This window comes from Mustela putorius, unplaced genomic scaffold (genome assembly GCF_011764305.1).
Source record: "Mustela putorius furo isolate JIRA1106 unplaced genomic scaffold, ASM1176430v1.1 tig00003949_pilon_pilon_pilon, whole genome shotgun sequence".
Classification (NCBI taxonomy): Eukaryota; Metazoa; Chordata; class Mammalia; order Carnivora; family Mustelidae; genus Mustela; species Mustela putorius.
Window position 1 is genome coordinate 7,572,700 of NW_025422093.1, and position 21,182 is coordinate 7,593,881.

Below are 21,182 nucleotides of genomic sequence, written 5' to 3' on the forward strand. Positions count from 1 at the left end.
TTATTATCTTGCCTTCAAAATTTGTTTTTTAAGCCAGAGGTTTGGGGTTCAGAATATATTCTCCAATAGAAGTGGGACATCTGGGTGGGTCAGTCACTTAAATGTCCAGCTTTTGATTTTGCTCAGGTCATGATGTCAGGGTCCTGGGATTGAGCCCTGCAACGGGCTCTGCACTCAGTTGGGGAGTCTGCGTGAAGATTCTGTCTCTCTCTCTCCCTCTGCCTCTTTGTAAACCATCTCCTCCCCTCAGCTCACAAACACTCTCAAATAAAACTTTTGAGAGCCACCTGGGTGGCTCAATGGGTTAAGCCTCTGCCTTCGGCTCTGATCATGGTCTCAGGGTCCTGGGATCGAGCCCCTCATCGGGCTCTCTGTTCAGCAGGGGGTCTGCTCCCCCCACCCCCCAACCTCTGCTTGCCTCTCTGCCTACTTGGGATCTCTCTGTCAAATGAATAAATAAAATCTTTTTAAAAAAATTAAAAAACGTAAATCCTTGGGGAAAAAAATGTGCATGTGATACATGATTCCCATGATAATGTGGTTAGAGTAAAAGTTTTCAATGTAGATTGAAAAAAAATTCATTAAGACGTTCCAAATTCTGTAGTTGAGCACAGTGGTGAGGCTGAAGTTCTCACCAGGTTTCTCACCAGGTTTTTTGGCCAACCATTTCTTTCCCACACCTCTACCCCCACCCCCAGTGTCCCAGTTCTCTTTAAATGGGAAAACGCTACAGGGAGAAAGAAGTGTGGTGGTGCTGGGAGCCATCTCTCAGCCACTCCCCACCTTTGGCTTTTTTGATGATAGGTTAGTATCTGCCCAGTGAGAAGATGGAGCTAGGAGAGGCTGTTGAAGTCACATGAACCAGCTAGACTTTTATGCACTTAAGTTTATCTACTGAAGTTTCTGTATTTATTTTGGGAACATAATAAGAACTCCTGGTCTGATGTTAATTAACTTGCAATGGGAAGGAGAGCTACTGAAGAGAAAAAAAGAATTTGGCAGTCCATTGAGCTGATTTAATTATAAAGCAGGCTTTTAAATGAATATTACACAAGTCAGTGGGCTGGGCGCTCGCAGGATAAGCAGTCAGAAGGGACTTGGGTTCGGAGTGCCTATGTCGCTCGGTTGAGTGTCCAACTCGAGCCCCAAGTTGGGCTCTGCAGTCAGTGTGGCATCCACTTGTTCCTCTCCCCCGTCCCGCCCCTCCACCTGCTGGCGCATGCATTTCCACGCTGTGTTTTCATTTGACCATGCGATGTGACTTTGGCTTATTCACTGATAATAAGGTCTGCTTTGGTTGCTTTAAAAGACTGCAATTTATACATAGTGCTGGTCTCATCTTACTGTATATGCAGGGATTTTTTTTTCTCTAAGACTAATTTATTTATCTTAGAGAAGAAGAAAGCAGGGGGTGTGGCAGATAGAGAGGGAGACAAGCAGACTCCCTGCCAAGCAGGGAGCTCAATGCAGGGCTTGATCCAAGGACCCTGAAATCATGACCTGAGTGGAAATCAAGAGACGGCCGCTTAACTGACTGAGCCACCCAGATGGCCCTGTACATTTGATCAGTGAGGAGCTTGCCTCTGTGACCTGCTAAGGCAGTCTTTGTAGCTGTGCAATCAAAAATAATTTGTTGACTCGGTGATTGAAAAGGTGAGTTGCTATTCTAAGAGACAGTATAGGGGCAGTACCATAATCTTTCTTTCCTTAAAAAAAAAATTGTTAAAATTATTTAATATCTCAAACAGGTAGAGAATTACAAAAAATGATATAACACATTCCCTCTGCACATTGCTGTGAAATGGATCATTGCACTTTTTATCCTTCCTGCCAGCCCTCTTTTTCTTCATAGCTCTTTCACACTCCACCAAAATATAAAATCCTATTTCATTTACTCTCTTGACCCCACTAAAATATAACTGTCATGAAGGCCGAAAATTCTGACTTTGATCCCCTGATACACCCTTATTAGCCAGTGACTGGCATCATTCATAGTATTTTCATATTGCCCAATATTGATGGAGTAAATGAATTTTCCCATGAATTTTCTTTTCATGAAGTAGAATGCATTTTGGGGCTTCCTTGCTGCTGCATACTTTCCCCCAAATCAGACTTCTCTTCCCTACCTCCTCAGAGGTAACTGGCATTGTGCAGCCATTAATCAGTATAAAGAATTGTCTTGAGGTGTTGAGCTCTTTATATAAATGGTAATATAACCTTTCTGGTTTAGCCCTGAGCTACATGCAGCACTGGGGTCGGGGGACAAACCCGGAGAAGTCCTGGTAACAGTAGTAAGCTGAGCTCTCTCAATGCTCTCTGAGGAAGACTTTACCTGTGTCCCTGTGCCTTGAATGAATGCTGAAACAAGCGGTGTGACTCGTGTACCAGATAGCAGAGAATGAACCTGTCTCGGTTCTCTCAACTAAAGGTTAAGAACGAGATGCACTTGATGTGACTATGCCAGGAAATTGGCCATTTCTTTGCAGTTTTTTCCAAGTAAGGGGGTCCTCATGGTCCAAACAAACAAAAAAAAAATCTCATTAACAAAAGTTTAAATGGCTTACTATTCTCAGTAAAACTTTTTTCCTTCCTTTAGTTGAGACGAGAGAAGATTGACCTTGAAAATACTTTGGAACAAGAACAAGAAGCGCTAGTTAATCGTCTCTGGAAAAGGATGGACAAACTTGAAGCTGAAAAGCGGTTTGTTTAGTCTTGCTGTTCAGTGTGGGGCATGTGCACGGCGAGAGCGCTGCTCTGGGTGTGGTTGATGGAGAGAAAGGGGAGTTTTAATTCCTTGGGTGATGCACATTGTTTTAACTTGCCAAACCAAAAAAAAGTTGAAAGCCTCCTGAACTCTTCTCATGTTGCATCTTTCTATTTCTTTTTCTATTTCTATTTCTTTCTGTTTCTCTCTTCTAGTCCCAAATTTCCTTTCCTTTGGGACAAAGTGTATGAAGACATTAGTCAAGGTGCTAATGGTTCCTCTTTAAATTGTTCAGGAAAGATCGTTGCAATTTCAGCGTCTTACCTTATTGAACTGGCTTCCCCCGTTTTTTCAAGTGCTTCGGTTGTGGATGGTGTACGGCTAGTTATTACACATCTCTAGAATGTATTTCAACAGGAAGGCTGAGATTTTAATAGGAAAATTATTATCTATTGGCGTGAAGACTTACTGTAAATACTTGCACATTGTTAAGGTTAGGAATTGTTGTGCTAAATGTGTGTACATGGTGTGACATGTCCTTCAACAGCAGACGTTTCTTGGACCCCTTCGTGTCCTGATTTTTCAGTGGTGCATCCATTGGGTGATGGAGCAGGACTTGAAGAATGGCAGGGTGTTCTGTATGTGGGATGTGTGTGGGGGTGTAGAAAGGGAGTTTTTAAAATGTTCTTAATCTACTTCACTAGGATCTTTTGTTTGCTAACCAGAGTCCTTTTTGCCTTAAGTATTTGGTTTGGATGAGCATCCGTAAGCTATTTTGAGTTCATCTCTAAATTTGCAAAATACAGTCCTATCACAGGCTTTAAGAAAAGTGAAAATCAGAGCTGTATCTCTAGGGAAATATTCAAGCTGTTGTTGAATTGGGTGTGTTTTGCATTATTGTAGCGGTGCTAATAAATTGAATTATGAAAGAGTATTTAATACAGTAAATGCAGGACCATTACAATGTTTAACATGCCAGTTTTCTCAACAAGGGCAGGCCTGAAGGTAATTCACAATTTGCAGTTGGGCAAACTTAAAGGTAAAAGTTAAAAGCCAAATCAAACCAAGAGCCTAGCAGCTTATGAAAGGGGAGCCTAGAGGTCTATTGCCAGTCTCTCTTCCTTTACAGAACACAATTGGAGGTTTTATATGTGTAAGTGCCAAAGTATTGTGTTAAACAATATGATGTATCATTTGGTCAGTGAAAAGCTGTTGAATATTCACATTCCTTGTGCCTCAAACTAGTGGTAATTGCTAGAGAAGGTGGGACCACCAATTATTAACCCAATGATTGTGGCTTGGTTTTGTTCTTTACCTTTTCACTTGTGCTCTGAATAGAAGCAAAGGGCCTTCAGCCCAGTTTGCCCCACTCCTAGGAATTTTTTAGGAGGGAATTTTAGAAGTGGAGTCTGTGTGGTGTCTCCTTCCAAGGGAACCCTAGTACGGAGTTCAGAAGCATTTACCAGAAAGCGTTGAGAGTGAAATTTCTTTAGTATCTCTGTTCCCACAAACCGATGTGATGCATTGAGTCAGCAGATAATTTGAGTGCCTACTGTATGCCAGGCATAATAATCAGAAACAAATGCTGACGACTTTTTCACTAATGCTTAATTACCGGCGAACATTTAAAAGAAAAAAAGGAGGGTGGATCCTTCAGCTCTGCCCTTTGACCTTGACCTGGATACTAGGTAAGGGAGACCCAAAGTGGGTATAAAACGGGCAGAGCCTGAGTCTGTCAACCCTGTGAATTCTGGTGACTCACAGGAGCTTGCCGTGAAAACAAACCCTCCAGCTAGTATGTTTTGTCTTTTAAGGGAAACTGTTTTTCATTGTTGGAATTTTTCTTTTCACGGAAGAATCCTGCAGGAGAAATTAGACCAGCCGGTCTCTGCTCCCCCGTCGCCTAGAGACATCTCCATGGAGATAGACTCTCCAGAAAACATGATGCGCCACATCAGGTTTTTAAAGAATGAAGTGGAAAGGCTGAAGAAGCAGCTGAGAGCCGCTCAGTTACAGCGTACGTAGCCCCTGGTTTCTCTCCCCGGTCTTCTGTGTGCACAGGCAACCCAGTTACCAAGCACAGGCTTTTACCAGTATTGACCGTTGGATTTGCATGGGTCAGATCCATCCTGTAGTCCGTTACCAATACATGCGTATAGAAACCTTTCTGTCCTGGAATGGATTATTTTTGAAAATATTGCAGTAGGACAGGCAAATAGTCTCAAGTACTTCTAGAAAATCAAATAATTGTGGGAGGGTCCAGAATCGGGGTATTATTTTTATGCTTCTCCCTGTGTTCACAAATGTACTTTCAGGGAACAAAGGCAGAGACCAGAGCATGTATCATCCTTACTAAATTTTAGTGTCAGCTAACATTTTCGCATTTGAAGAATAAATGCTTTAAAAATGTATCCTTACGGGGGCACCTGGGTGGCTCAGTGGGTTAAGCCTCTGCCTTCGGCTCAGGTCATGATCCCAGGGTCCTGGGATCGAGCCCCACATCGGGCTCTCTGCGCTGCAGGGAGCCTGCTTCCTCCTCTCTCTCTGCCTGCCTCTCTGCCTACTTGTGATCTCTGTCAGATAAATAAAGAAAAAATCTTAAAAAAAAAAAAATGTATCCTTACGGATTGGGAAAATGTCCAGTTGTTGAGTTGGAAATCAGGGGAACTAGATTTCTGAACACTTGATGAGGTCACTGTGCATTTGCTTGGGTTTTCCCCGTTTCCTTGTGCAGGCTGCTCAGAGGCGTTTGAACGGACAGTGCCAAGCTGGGTGCGCAGGGGAGGAGGGGCTCTCCCTCTCGCCCCTGACCCCAGCCGCCCATGTCTCGTGGTTAGACACTTTTTTATCTTTTCTTCCAGATACATGTATGTGTCTGGATAAACTTACTTTATACTAAAAGCAGCACAGCGAGCACTCTCTTTTGTATTTATCTATTTTTCCTTACTGTATCTTGCAAGTTTTTCCTTGCCAATACATGTAGAGAGCTCTCTGATTCCCTTTCTAAAAGGCTGGTTCGTATTTGGTTCTGGGGATACGCCACTGCCTTCTTACCTACACAGCTTCACTTTCCATAGTGTCAGCCCAGTCGGGAGGCAGGTGACCCTCCTGCCTTACGCTCAGAAGAGCAGTAGAAGCTTGATGATGTGTCCCAATGCCTGTGTCATTCCCCTCACTTCATCTCCTCACATAGGCATCGTGTCATGTCACATCATCACGAGGAGGGCAAGTACAGCCAGGCAGGATGTTTTGAGAGTGTTGGGGAGGAAGACCTTTCTCTGCCCTTCAAGGTTCTTCTAGCTGGACTACGAATCGAATTGAAATGAGACAGATTAACAGGAGAAAATCAAATCTAATAGCATATGTACGGGGACTCCACACAGATGTGGAAATTCCAAGGACAGTCAGGCACTGGGAAGCTAACCTGAGCTAAAGAGAGGGGTGGTGTGCTGACAGTACAAAGGGAGACAGACCCTTAGCAGGAAGGTGAGAGGAAATGCTTAGAAAACAAAGGTTGCCCTATTATGTGGATAAGTTTTGTAGATAAAGAAGAATCTGTAGTGGTAATTCTCTTCCTGATAAAGGCAGGCAGTTGGGGAGCAATAAAGAGCTTTTCCTGAATCTGATGGGTGTAGATTGCTTTACCTCAAAATACTGTTCCTGCCAAAGTGGCCCATCGTGGAGTGGCCTGCCCTGGGTCCCCCACAAGAGAGACTGGGACCACTTCATATAACATATAGTATCCTATATTGTTAAAATTGTTCTAGTTTATTATTACTTTGTTAACCTCTTCCTGTGCCCGATTTAAAAAATTAAACTTTGTCATAGTGTGTATATTTAGGAAAATACATAGTATCTTCAGGGTTTGGGGTCATCCTTAGTTTTGGGCACCCACTGGGAGTCTTAGAAGGCATCGCCCATGATGCTATATGTCCTGTGTCAACGGGCCCTTTCTGGTTGTCATGCTGCAACCACAGTGAACATCTGTGTCCCCACATTTGACACCCGAGCAAGAACACTGAAGGGATAAACTCTAGAAGTGGAATTACAGAGTCCAGTGACTATGCATTTAAATTTTCGGTGATAGTTACCTTTCTGTTTCCTTCTCTAAAGTTCATTGCAAGTTCTAGTCCGGTAGTGGATCTGGGTTGGTGACTCAGGATCATCCTTGGAACCTGTAAGAAATGGTGTTCATTTCCTCTTGTTGCCATAATAAATGACCACAGCCTTAGTTGCTTAAGGCAGTTCTGAAGGTCTGCGGTCTAGAATAGGTCTCGGTGGCCTAAAATCAAGGTGTCAGCAGGTCTGGTTTCTTGTAAAAGGCCCTAAGGGAGACTCTGTTTCCTTGCTTTTTCCAGCATTCAGAGGCTGCCTGCGTGTTGTGGCTCAGAGCCCCTTCCCTGCCTGAGCAGCATTCCTGCCTGCACCCATGGCACCTTTTCAGTCTGACCCCCTGCCTCCTTTTACGAAACGCTGGCCTGACGTTTGTCCAGCCAGATAATCCAGGATAAGTTCCCATCTCAGGATCCTTAACTTAATCCTATCTGCAAAGTCCCTTTTGCCGCCTAAAGTAACATCGTCACGGACCTCAGGAATTAGGATGTGGACATCTTTGGGGGTCTGTTATTCTGTCTAACCTCATAGTTTCTGGGCTCATGCTAGTAGAAACCAGCCCTCCATCTTTTTTTAATACAAGGAATTCTGATGTGTACCCTTGAGTTGAGAACCATGATAATACATTTTATGAAAACGAATCAGCGAGTTCTCAAATAATAGATATGTTAGGGTATTTTTTGAGTTTTTGGTTTGCCGGACAGACAGAGGTCTTTTTGTGCCACCGGCTTACATTTTTCTTTCTTGTGCCCCAGACAAAACCTTTAGAAGAAATTGAGGAAGAATTTTTCATTCCCTTTACTTTGTTCCTGTGGCAATATCTGGTATTTGAAGAGCCTGCCGATGCGGACAGAGGCATCCATAAGTGCCATTTTGATTTTGTGAAGGCAGAGAAGGCTAAATGTAAGGAGGGACACGTGGCAACGGGCTGGCTCACAGCTGGTCTGGATTGGTTTAGAGGATGAGTTAGTGACCGAGGTCAGGTAGCCTGCCTCCCTGGGCTGCTGCTGGGTTCTTGGCTCCTCACCCTCCAGGTCTGCTGTGTCAGAACTTGGACTTGTCTCCCTGTGGGTCTCAGCTCAGGATGAACATAAGAATCCCTTGGGGACTGTTCAGTACAGTGGTGGAGAGGCTTCGCCCACAGGGTTCTGATCTGTTTGTGGAGCGGCCTGGGCACCAGCATTTTCTAACCATAAACTTGAAAGGGGATATAAAATGTACAGGCCACTTTTGGATCATAGGAGACCCAGCTGTTTGGAGTCTGTGAAGTCATCCTCTGTTGATGTCATCTTTGAGTGTTGCAAGATGGCTAAAGATGGTGGAAGCATCAGCTGTGGCCCCTAAGTCTTAGGGAGCTCTGTGTGAGAAAAGGTGACAGACAGGGTGACTCAATGGAGTAAATCCAGTCTTGAAGTCAGGTGTGGTGATGTGCCAGCAGAGGGCACCCAAGGCATACCATGGTGTCAGCATCTGAGGCTGGTCTGTGCCACCCAGAGGTGATGGGCCTGGTGCCTTCTCTGTCCTCTGGCTTCTGGGTTAATTGCCCAGGTGCCAGGAAAGTCCCCCAGCCATCACTCCTGCTGACTGATGGTCTTGTGTATAGATTATTGCTTAAGGATCCCCCTGCTGATATCCCCAGATGCTGAAGGGTTGCATCTGAAAGACAAAGACAGTGTTTCCTCTTAAATGATTATTCTTGAAGCCTCATAAATCCTCAGTTCTCTGAAACTTTCCTATTTATGGAAAAGAAAGGCAGCTTGCTCCAACAGCCACCCCTCTTATTCTAGAAACAGTAATACTCCAAGGGCCCAATCTAGTGCTTCCTGTTGAGCTAGTGAAAAAATTCTGCCGGCTTGCGTATTTGGGATGAAATAATTTAAATCGTTTATATTAAACGTGTACTTTGTAAATATTTTCCCAGCTTGCCTTCAATTAAAGAGATTTTTGCATCTGGATTAGACAGCAGGGTTTCTGGTTATATTGAAAACAACTGAGGGATTTAGTGTTTAGTGCACATAATAGTGTTTAATAACTTAGTGTTTTTGGCATTTTTATTTGAATTTCTAAAGTAAGGATATTCAAGAGCTTTTATAGTTTCTGTAATGATGCTGTCTTGGAAATCATGGAATTCCTACCATCAAAAGTCATTATTTGCTAAAACACCAGACCTTCATAGAGGTGCTTAAAACTGAAACTAATTGGATAGATTTAGGAGTCGAAGTAGGGTCAATTTGTGGGAAAGAAATGATTAGTGTGGAACTCTCACTCCTCCTTCCTTGAAAGAATTTGGAGTGGGCTAATAATACGGAGCAGTAACCTGTGGGGCTCTCTTAAACATGATTGTGACCGCTCTTGGGTTCGTAGCTATTTTTCACAAAAGAGAAGTAGATGGAGAGTTTACTTTTCCCAAGTTCATTGGCTGAGAGGAGGGAAAAGGAAGGAAGCAAGATGATGGGCTGATACTGAATTGTATATCGATATTATTTTGGTGACTTCACATATTCTGTCAGAGGTGGGGACAGGTTTTACCATTCACTGGAATGGTGCTGGCAGGTACCCCACAATCCGGCACAGAGTCCCCTCAGGAGGGCAGGGCTGGTGAAAGCTCCATGGAACTTGGCACAAGGAGATTCTAGAACCTTATGAAGATGGCAGCCCCAAATTTCAGATTCCTGTAGAGTCAAAACAAGGGGCTTCGCCACTTCCAGTGTCTCATGCTGGGACGAATCAGCTCTGGGCTAGGAAACCAGTATTGTTGCTGTGTCCTTATCACACAGGGTGGTGCCTGAGGAACCTCAGAGAGGCTGGGCCTGGGTCAGGAAAACAGTCTCACAGACACACCAGAAATTCCACCTGACATACTCACCTCCAGTTGTTTACTGTGTCTGTTCCTATTTTCATAAACAGAATTCTGACTTACCAAGTGGGTTCTAGTGCAGCGGTCTTTCCCGGCGTGCTGGCGGGTGTGATGGGCTCCCTCTGTGTCTGGAGCTGAGGAGCAGCAGAGCTGGTGCCTCCCTGAGGGGAACCCAGGGCTGAGCTGGTTGCCCTGGCTGGGCCCCCGCCCCTGTGGGCTCCAGCAGCGGGGAAGGCTCCCGGTGCTGCCACTGCACCATTTCCTCTTCCCCAGGCTTCACTGTAGAAGGCACCCAAGTGGGCGTGAAAATACCTAACCTCCCAGTGCCATGGCACTTCTTACATTTCTTGTACATGCAGCTTGTTGGGGAACTGGGGTCCGTGGGGGTGATCTATAAGTCCAGATCCCCTTCATGTGGGAGAGGGAGCGCGATTCTTTGCGGCACGGGAACCTGACCGCAGTGTTCTTAGCTCAGGTGTGAGTGTGACCGCACGGAACACGGCTGAATGGAGAATTCTGGCCTTACAGATTCTGAGAAAATGGCCCAGTACCTGGAGGAGGAGCGCCACATGCGGGAGGAGAATCTGCGGCTGCAGAGGAAGCTGCAGCGGGAGATGGAGCGGAGGGAAGCCCTGTGCCGGCAGCTCTCCGAGAGCGAGTCCAGCCTGGAAATGGACGACGAAAGGTGCGCGCGCGTCTTCCCTGCCTCGTGAGGAAGCCAGACCAAACCAGGCTCCAGGGGGTCTCCCTTCACATCCGGTCAGATGTGGAAGGAGGCGGCCCCCACGCTTCTGCGTGGTGGTGACAGACAGCGGCGCGTGACAGCCGGGGCTGAGCCTGGGGAAAGGGAGGAGGGGACCGTTTTCCTGAAACACAAAAAGACCGAGAACTTGCCTTTCCAAAATTACGTGGTCGAGAGAGAAATGGGGGTTACGTATAGAGAGACAGAGTCTGCCTAGTTGCTGGGTTTGTCTCCTCCTGCCCTGTGTTTGTTTAAAGGACGGGAGCGTCTTACGCCCGGATGTGGATGAGCAGGCTTCTGCGGCCTGAGGTAACGCACTGTGCCTGGGTGGAAGGATCAGCAGGAGGCAGGTGGGGGTTGCTGAAAGGAGAGGCCTTGCCTTAACAACTTGGAAACTTCTGGGCCTTGTTGGAGCTACTTTAAAAAACCAAAACCAGTGCGTCCCCTGTCTCTGCTCAAGAGTCTGTGTCAAGCCCTCTCATTGTCCCACTGAGAAATGGGCTGAAGTAAGAGGGTCATCTGTGGTTGACTAGAGGAAATGGCCCCAGCATTTGTCCCATCCACAGTCTTTCCCCCCCACCCCCAACTCCCACAGACCCCTTGTACTTGGGACTGAGGCGATTGTTAGAATCAGCAGCAAATCCAACTTGAAAAAACTAAAATTATTCAATCATCAGAGAAATCCAGCATTTGGGAAATTGTGCTTTCTCTGAACCAGATCATTTCTGCAGGGAAATTCTGTGTTCTGGATCAGGGTTGCCTTAGCCTTATGTGTTGGTGTCAGAGTGAGGGGTAAGAGTGAGGGGTAAGACCGAGCCTCCTTGAGCGTTCCCTTCAACAGGACTGGGCAGTCAGATGAGAGCAGAGTCTGCAGATGACCATGATGAATCATCTTGACTTGTCGACACCAAAACACATCAAAATCACTTCCTTTCTCTTTCCATGGATAGCTCTAGAGAGTTATTAATAAACTTTTGATCAACTTGCTATATAGATAGTGGTATTATCATTTTAAGAAAAACCTGAGATTTTCTATAATGAAGGTCTGTATTTTTATAACAAAAAACTTATAAAAACAGAATAATGGGTTATATTTAAAATATCTGTGTGCGTCCTCATTTGGAAAGATGATTCTTTCTCAAAAGTTTATATCATAAAACTGTTATCCTGACCTTGAATTTCACTGATTTCTTTCTGACATGTTCCCTTCTCTCTGAAATCCTTGGCCTCTGACAGTCATTTGACTAAAAACATAAGCTTGAATACCAGATAACTATTTTATTAACTACCTTAAGACACGGAGTGGACCAGTTATTAACAGTACACAATGCCCTGTACTTGGTTTTGAAGGACGCACTCTGAGGGACAGTATCTTCCAACCGTGGTGAAAATACTGGAGCTACTTCAGGCTTCCAGATAGATAGATATATAGATATTTTCCAGAACTGGTATCGACTCCAGAAGATTTGCCTTATCTTTCGTAGGTCACATTATCCCAGCTAGAGTACTGCTGCCCAACTGAGATTTCTCCTCTCCCTGTTAGGAATGGTGATGTCTCCTTGGGGAGAAAGAAAATAGTTGGAAACTTAAGTTGTCTAAAATGTGTTTATTTCTTAAGGAGCAAGAGGTGGTCTTCGCTGCCTGCGGGAGTTGGGTAGAGTCAGTACCTGGGGCCACTGTGCTGGGCTGTTCAAGAGGGCAGGCAGAGGTTGCAGGTGGCTGTCTGGCTGAGAGCTTTGTGGCAGGTTGGGGAGCCTGGTTTTCTGTGAGCCAAATGGCCCAGAATGGAAGTAGCCTTGGTAACGTTCTTGCAAACTGCCGGAGGACCTTTGGGGCTGTGATATTCCCCGGGACAGAGCGGCTTGCACGCGCGGCGCTTCCTTTGGCTGCAAGGCCTGTGGAGGGTAGCTGATGGGGAAGACTCTTGAGCAGAGATTTCTGCTTGTCAGCGTTCTGTGCTCATTCACAGAATGAAGGCTGACATTCCTGACCATCAGGCCTGAGGTTCCTCAGGTCTGGTGTGACTTCCACGTCCAGGAAGAAGTCTGAGCCAGCATGGCGTGGCCAAGTGCGACTCCCGTAGGTGTGGAGTGCTGGGTCTTTGGCTGTTCGCTAAGCCAGGCTTACCTCATAAATGATTGACCTCCAGTTTGCGGGAATACCGTGACCTTTAAGCTTTAAGCTTTAATTTTAATTTTAATTTTTGCGATTTGTTTTTACCTCTTAAATTAATTTATTTTTTCCCATTACCTGTATGCTTTAATTTGATGACATAAATCTTAGAGGGCTTGAGTGGGTTTGCGGCTCAAATAACAGTTTAAATATAGCCATCAAAACATGGATGTGTCTAATCTTCAGCACAGTGGAGGTAGATTTCTACATAGCTGTCGTGTGATGAAGAAAAGCCCAGCCCTCTCTGTCGTACAACACAGTTCTGTTAGGAGGCCTCCCCCTGGAGCTAGGATATTCCAGATTTCCCTAACCTGTACCCCTGGGAAGAGGGGCTTGCCAAGCAGTGGAGCTTTGTGACCCCGGAGTCTCCTAGCTTATAGTATCACTCTCCAAATACCCGGGGGTTTGACCTCAAGATTTGAACCCCGAACATTATCTCATAGGAGCTCCCTTAGGAACTATTGAAATGCACGCAATTCTGATACTTCCCCCCTTTCCTCTTAGGTATTTTAATGAGATGTCTGCCCAAGGATTAAGACCTCGCACTGTGTCCAGCCCGATCCCTTACACACCGTCTCCGAGTTCAAGCAGGCCCATATCACCCGGTGAGTACACGGTCTCAGTTACCCTGTGAGTGATCTCTGGTACATTTAATAAGCCTCCCCGGATGTGTTCCCTTTTAGCATATAAAAATCTTGTAAGCAGAGGAAGAACAGTCATGTGTTTTTCAGATACATCAAAAACAAATCACCATTAAGCCTGAGTTTTAGCCTAAAATTTTTAGGCGTAAATGTTACAGTGCCAGCTGGTGTTTTTAATTTTTTTGTTGTTGTTGAAAAGGAATTTAACTCCAAAGATTCTTTTTAAAAAGACTGTCTCTGACTGATTTTAAGTTCCAGTGGATTGACAAAGCCTTGGACAGATGTCTCAGATGGATCGTAACCCATCTCCTGTGGGTTCTGTTATTAGGTTTTACATACATCTTTTCATTTTTGCCGTCAGAATAATTAACGTAGGCATCATCTTCCCCACTGAGGAAGCAGTGATTCAGAAGTTAAGTGGCTCTGGTCACAGGTCGAGGAAGGGGGCAAGGTGGACCGGTTCTTGCTTCCCAAGCTTGGGTTCTTTGCAGCACAAGCTGCCCCCTGACATTCCTGGTGACGACTGGTGAGCAGGACTGGGGCCTAGTAGGCAGGCCCTGCAAGAAGGAGTTGGCCTCGCTTTTGGCTTTGCTCCTGCATCTGGCTTGGGTCTTCAAGCCTTTCCCTCAAAGGCGTGCTTGTCTTCATCTGACCCTGAAAGCTCCCTCCCCTCCCCCCCAGGGTCTCTGGCTCAGAACCAGCACAGCATGGGGCTTTCAGGCCAGGAGGGCAAGTAAATGATCCAGCAAGGAAGAAAGAGGAAGCAGGGGCGGGGGACTAGCGAGGGGAATGGAGGGAGGAAAAGAAAAGGTAGCGAGCCAAAGGTTCGCATCTTGTGACTGAAGGGACAAGTCTGAGTTTTTTGTGCTTGCTGGTAAACAGATTTTAAACAGAGCTGGCGAGAGAGAGAGAGAGAGAGAAAGAAAGTGTGTGTGTGTGTGTGTGTGTGTGTGTGTGTGAGTGAGTGTGAGAATTTCACAGCAGAATAAAGCAAGGTGCCTGCTTGGAGGGATGGTGGCAGGAAAGGCTCTGTGGTTTTGGAGAGTAGAACAGCTGAGTGTTGGGGACCCTCTCACTTGGGCTGTTGGAACTGTGGAAAGTGCGGAAGACCCTTCAGGGGGCCAAGGGGAAATGCCCCGGCAGTGCACGTTGCCACAGACACACCGAGGTTAGGGTCCTTCCCGGTGCTATGCTGCTGTGACCGTTCTTTCTTTTTTTCTAAGAGGAGAAATCAAAAGAGCCCAGCACAAAGCAGGGCAACTTCTATCCAGTTCAGGCAGGGTAAAGAGCTGTTTGCAAACCGAAAGGGCTTCACATCCTGGATCAGTACATGATCATCTCCCCTTGTTCTTGCCCCAAGGATGCTCTTACATCTGTGTCTCCCATTCTCTGGTGGCCTTTACATCTCTCTGAAAGCTCCCTTTCCCTGCTGCCTCAGTTTCCCCCAAATAGCACTCAGGGTCCATTACCATGATAAAGTCTTCTTTGCCTTCTGAATTATTGATGTAAAGGAAGGCATGCATTAGGAAGAAGCAATATGGAGATGATGGTACTGATTCATATTCAGTATAATTTATTTAGCTTTCTGTTTGATTTATCTAAACCTAAAGAGGTCCTTAGAGGCATCTGTTTTCCAATTCATTAAGTCTAATGTTGAGGTCTTTGAATAGAGAAAAAGCAAAAGTCAGACCTTGGTTGGGAATATTAACTTCTCTTGTTACAGGTATTCTACAAAAATATCTTACTCTGTGTACATAATTTGAACTCTCACTGTCCCTGTCCCTGTATCGGGGACTTGCCTGTTAGACAACCTGTTTGCTTTTCCTTAAACTAAGAAATAAGTAACACCAGATTCTTTTTTTTCTTTCAGCCAGCCTAAGTGAGAAGAACATTTGTGTCTTATTTTAAGTTCTATAATATCATCAAAGTAGATTTTATCTTATTTGGCAGCAGAATTACTCCTAATCTAGTCCCTTATAGTCCTATACATAGTACATGAGCAAAACCTGAATTTTCAAATTTGCTTTTCAATTCAGTTTTTATTGGAGGAAGTGCTCAGTATTAAGAATATCTAATCACTTTCTTAGTGGAATTATGTTGTGTGTGTATATATATATATTATATATATAGTTTTCATTTCCATTTTAATCATTTTGGCTCGTTCCTTCGCTTGCCGTTTCTGATTAACATTGGCAGTCTTGCATTTCATCAAGTTGTTGAAATACTTTAAGTTCTCCTTCAGTTGAATTGAAAGACATATTTCCAAGAGCTTATCAAAGATCCTCCTCTTAATAATGTGTGGACTTACATGTGTGGGTTACCACAAGGAGAGAGTTACTTGTCAACAGTTAACCTTTCAGGTTGTCCATTGTTTTAAGCAGCCTATTAGCATATTTTGATGCTAATACTTCCAATTAGCCTATTTTGATGTGCCTAAATCACAGATGTGGAAAAACGAAGTTCAAAAGAGGGTCTGCACCCCACTAGCCACATCCGAGTGTACCCACTGCCCAGATCTTGGTTTCTAATTCCCTTCTCCAGTGAAGAGAACTGGGAACTTCTCTGAGAAATGGCTCTTTCTAGGGCACAGAGCAGGCAGGGGACAGGATGAACCTGGGAAATCTGGGAATGTTGCAGGGTAAGGCAGTGCTAAGAAAACAGCAAGACACCACAGAGGTGCCAACCAAAAGAGCTCCCAAAGGCCAAAGCTGGAACAATCTGAGCAACAGAAGAAATGATGTCATGTTAGATTATAACCCAAACAAAAGATAAATATCCGTGAGTTCATATGAATATAAATAAATAATGGAATAAATAAAGAAGGGAGAAGAGACAGATCTGTCCTTTGAAAGAATTCCAGAGAACTTACGTGGATACTCTGCTCTCAAGGAAGTAGAAATAACCCCTCATTCTGTCAGTGTGAGAGGACATAGGGTCTTCCTTCCAAAGAGAAGTGTAGAAAAGGGTTAAAAGAGTAACTTTACAATGGAGGAAATTGACAGACCTGGCCTCAGCCAGGCCATCAGGGTCCATGTCAACAATGGGGAGCCCTGTCAGTAGCACGTACCCTCAATGTGATGAAAATGGCACTTCGCCTCTGTGGACTTCTTCCAAAAAATCCATAACCCTGCCTAACCATGTGGAAACATCAGACAGATCGCAGCTGAGGGATAGTCTGTCTGTATAAGACCTGACTGATACACCCCAAATGTGATAAGCTCGTCAGAAACAAGAAAAAATGAGGAACTGCCGCAGCCAAGAGGTACCTAAGGATGCCTGATGATGAAATAGTAAGTGGCATCCAAATGGGATCCTGGAACAAAAAGGGACCTGAGTTAATAATAACGTATCAGTATTGGTTTATTAGTTGTTTTTTTTTTGTTTGTTTTTTTATGATTTTATTTATTTATTTGTCAGAGAGAGAGAGAGAGCACAAGCAGGGGGAGTGACAGGCAGAGGGAGAAGCAGGCTCCCCACTGAGCAGGGAGCCCGATGGGGAACTCGATCCCAGGACCCCGGATCATGACCTGAGCCGAAGGCAGACGCTTACCCAACTGAGCCACCCAGGCGCCCCTTGGTTTATTTATTGCGACAAATGTATTATACTCACATAAGATGTTAATAATAAGGGAATCTGACCGTGGACCATACAGGAATCCTCTTTATTACTTTTGCCACTTTTCTGTAAACCTAACACTATTCTAAAATTAAAAGTTTATTTTTGAAGAAAACCACAGAAATAGGTGAGACGTTGCCTCGTCCTAGTAGATAAAAGGAGCAGAGCAAAGCCCTCCTGTCTGATCCTGAAGCAACTGCGATATTTGGAGGTCAAGTATAGGAAGAAAACCTGGCGAAGGAGACTGAGAATTGGAAGGAAAATCGGAATATGAGCTCATTGAAGTTAAGACAATGCCTTTCACCCAGAAGAGAGTCAGCTTTGTCCAAGGCTCTCCAGGGTCAAGTACAATGAGGGCTGGAGAAGGTTGTCACAGCCCGCAGCTCAGAAGCACCACTGACCTTGCAAGAGCGGTGCTGATGAAGTCATTGGGACGGAGCTGGATTAGGGAGATTTAAAGAGGAAATTGTGTCTGTAGTTAAAGTTTTGCAAAGACCATGGTCTTAGGTGTAACTTACAGAACTAAAATATCTTAAAATTATAATCTAAAATAAAAACTCTTAAAAGGAAGAAAATGTATCTGTCTTTAGTTTGGCTCTATATTTTTTTTCACTGGCAAAAAGATATAAAGAGAATTTGGGGACAGTCAGAAGGGTAGAAGCAGAAATAAAGTCATACAGAATCCTCCTATCCAAAGGTAGTGGTGGTAATATTTTAGTGTTTCCGGATGCTTCATTTTCCTACCCTCTCCTCCTGCAATGTTCCTTTAGATAGTTGGTTTCATACCAGATTAGACACTTTTGTACTTGCTTCATTTTGCTGAGTGGTTTTTGTCATGAATTTTTGTCATGAATTGCTTTTCATTAACCATCTTTTTTAAAGTTGCAGCCTTGAGCTTGTGGACAGCAGAACAAGTCTTACCATTTTCACTTTAGTTAATGCCTTTCTCTAGAGAGCAAGAGAAATTTATTGTAGCAATAGCTTTGAAGAATCGTACTACTTGATTTATTAGTGGACTGGTGTTTGGGGTTTGGCATTTTCAACCCAGTGATTTTTGGATTCTCATCCTGTATTGTGTTTGTGGGCCAGAGGGTCAGATGCATGATGATTAGAACTTAAGGGAAAACAAAAAGTACTAAGATACGGTCTGGCCTCTAAGAGCTTATCATCAACCACGGGGCCTGGGGAAGGGGCTGGAAGGGAAAATACAAGAGACTCTTTTTAAGAAACTTTGCAAGGCCAAGTGTACTAATTTCATGCAGAAAGTGAAATAGCCGAACTGCAGGACATCCACTCCATGGAGGGTTATATACTGTACTATTTCATTTCTAGAACATTCTCAAAGTGACAACATTATAGTGACAGGGAATGGGTCAGTCATTGCTGGGGCACAGGGTGAGAGGGAAGGTGTGACATATGGAAAGACTGACTCGGGTTCTTTTTTTGTGTGTGGTGATGGAGCAGTTTTGCGGCTGGTTGTGATGAGAGTTACTCGAATCTGCCCATGTGATCAGATAACTTTGGGCTGTGTACACACATACACATGGGAACAGTGCAGTAAACACTGATGAAGTCCACCTCGAGCCTATGCCTTCGTCACTAGTCGGGGACCTGTGTCGGTCTCCTGGCGTTGATCCTGTGCTGTGCTTCTGGAAGAACTCTTTGGTGGAACCTGTAGTGTGTTTGCAATTTCATGCAAGTGGTGAATGGTTTCAAAATGAAAAGTGGTAATTGAAAAGAAATCTCAGTAGTTTAAGAAGAGATTCAAATTCAAAGAAGAGGGAGAGCTACCAACTTAGAGCACTTTTGAGATGGGCTGTAAAGGAGCTTCATGAGCCGAAGCTTAATGAGGCTATCGTTGGCCAGGCACTCTGAGCATTTTGTGACATTTACTCATTTCATCCCCACAGCAACCTTGTGAGGCCACTTCAGTAATCTCATTTTACAGTTGATGGATCTGAAGTCCACTGTCACTCAGCACCAAGTTGCAGAACTAGAGCTAATATGGCTGTCGGCTCTGGGGTCTAGGCTGTTTGCCTCTTGAGGCTGATTGAGGTCCTGATTGACAGGGGAGAAAGTACAGAGAAGCCACCTCAGGCAAAGGGCATGGTATGAACTGAAGTAGAGGTCAGGATTAAGAGTGGTAGGGGTCACTATGGTTCTTACCACGGGCTGCCCTGAGGCCCTGCTCCCATAGATTCTGATATCATTTGATTTGGGCCTGAGTTTTAATACTGTGTGTTGAGAACCACTGACCTACAGTATAAGAGATAGTTTGGAGCCAAGTGCAGAGGCCTTTATAATAGCCAGAGAAGAGAATTTTTTTTTTTTTCTTCAGTTTAGGTAGACAGTAGGGAGTCTTTGAAGATTCTTGATTCATGTTTAACATATCAGTAGTTAACCTTGTAATTCAAAATAGGCTGCATCTTTTTTTATTATCATGAACTTCTCTGTCTTGGGATAAGAATCCACTTTCATACCCTTTCTCTTAAATTTCATCACTTTCATAAGAAACAGAATTAGGGTTGTATTCATCAGAGCTGTATTAATAAAACCTCTTCTTTCCTTCTCCAGCTGAATGAAGTGCTTGTGGTCAAAACAAACACAGCCACTTAGTTGGACTTAGACTTTACTCCAAACCTTCATTTTGTAAATGGGAACCCCACATCCACAATTGAAATGGGAACGTGCCAAATAGAAAGCACTGTTTGATAGTCAAATCAAGAAATGAAATAAATTCTTGACTTTAGATGTTGAGGGCACAGACAAATTCTGGGACATGACACATAAAGCTAGGCTTGGTGGCTGCATGTTTCAGCCATGGAATCCAAAAGAAAAGTATCCTTAATAGCTTAAAGAACTGTGCTCATTACTTCAATTGCCCTCCTTAATCCCTGTTTTCCCATCCCCCCCACTCACCTCTTCTCCAGCAGCCCTCAATGTTTCCTATAGTTAGAGTCTCTTATGGTTTGTCTCCTTCTCTGTTTTTGTCTTATTTTTCCTTCCCTTCCCCTATGTTCATCTGTTTTGTTTCTCATATTCCACATATGCATGAAATCATGGTATTTGTCTTTCGTGGACTGATTTATTTCACTTAGCATGATAACCTCTAGTTCCATCCATATTGTTGCAAAAGGCAAGATTTCATTCTTTTTGATGGCTTAGTAATATTTGTGTGTGTGTGTGTGTGTGTGTGTGTGTGTGTGTGTACCACATCTTTTTATCTATTCATTTGTTGACGGACATCTGGGCTCTTTCCATAGTTTGACTACTGTTGATAATGGTGTTATGAACATTTGGGTGCCCTGTGCGCCTTCAAATCACCATGTTTGTATCTGTTGGGTAAATACCTAGTAGTGCAGTTGCTGGGTCGTAGTGTAGTTCTGTTTTTAACTTGAGGAACCTCCATACTGTTTTCCAGAGTACATTCCCAGTTTGCATTCCCAGGAACAGTGTTAGAGGGTTCTCCTTTCTCCATATTCTCGCCAACGTCCATTGTTTCCTGAGTTGTCAGTTTTAGCCATTCTGACCAGCGTGGGGTGGTATCATTGTAGTTTTGATTTTTATCTCCCTGATTCCGAGTGATGTTGAGCTTTTTTTCATGTGTCTGCTGGCCATTTGTATGTCTTCTTTGGAAAAATGTCTGTTCATGTCTTCTGCCCATTTCTTGACTGGATTTTTTGGGGGGTTTTTTGGGTGTTGAGTTCAGTTTAGGTGGTTTATACATCTTGGCTATTTTGGATTATGTTGCATGATGTTGAGCATCTTTTCTTACGCCTGTTGACTATTTGTAGGTCTTTGGAGACATGTCTATTCAAGTCCTTTGCCCACTTTTTAATTGGGTTATTTGTTATTGAACCTTAGGAGGAGTTCCTTATGTATTTTGAATACTAATCCCTTATCTGATGTATGGTTTGTAAATATTTTCTCATATTCCCTGGGTTATCCTTTTGTTGATTATTTCCCTTGCTTTGGAAGCTTTGGGGTTTGACAGACTTCCATTTGTCTAGTTTCTGCTTTTGTGACTGTGTCACATCTGAAAAATCATTGCTAAGACCAATGTCATGAAACTGTTTCTCTGTGTTTTCTTCGAAGAGCTTATAGTTCTAGGTCTTACATTTGAGTTGATTTTGTATAGGGTATAAGACAGGGGTCCATGTTCTTTTGCATGTGGATATCCACTTTTCTCAGTACTGTTTGTTGAAGAGGCTGCCCTTTCCCCATTATGTATTCTTGGCACCTTTGTTGAAGATTACTTTACTGTTTATGTGTGGACCTATTTCTGGGCTCTCTGTTCTGTTCTAGGACTTGACTTTTACATTCCCTTTCATCTAGGA

At 44.0% G+C, this 21,182-nt stretch overlaps 1 protein-coding gene and 1 long non-coding RNA gene across 3 annotated transcripts in view; one reads left to right on the forward strand and one right to left on the reverse strand.

Annotated features, from left to right (window-relative positions):
- Positions 1 to 21,182, forward strand: part of CCDC6 (coiled-coil domain containing 6) — a 105,281-nt gene that overhangs the window by 78,560 nt on the left and 5,539 nt on the right. Inside the window, exons 4-7 of the mRNA XM_045069909.1 lie at positions 2,597 to 2,700; positions 4,561 to 4,721; positions 10,203 to 10,359; positions 13,093 to 13,193. Of these exons, the coding sequence (XP_044925844.1) occupies positions 2,597 to 2,700; positions 4,561 to 4,721; positions 10,203 to 10,359; positions 13,093 to 13,193 (523 nt within the window). The remainder of the gene's footprint in view (positions 1 to 2,596; positions 2,701 to 4,560; positions 4,722 to 10,202; positions 10,360 to 13,092; positions 13,194 to 21,182) is intronic.
- LOC123389124 lies at positions 5,301 to 10,136 on the reverse strand. Of its 2 annotated transcripts, none has more exons than XR_006603653.1 (3): positions 9,738 to 10,136; positions 6,796 to 6,879; positions 5,301 to 6,009 (listed from the first exon to the last, which is right to left on the reverse strand). It is a non-coding gene; the product is annotated as an uncharacterized LOC123389124 (long non-coding RNA). The 2 variants fall into 2 exon arrangements; XR_006603654.1 differs by lacking the exon at positions 9,738 to 10,136 and adding an exon at positions 7,845 to 8,484.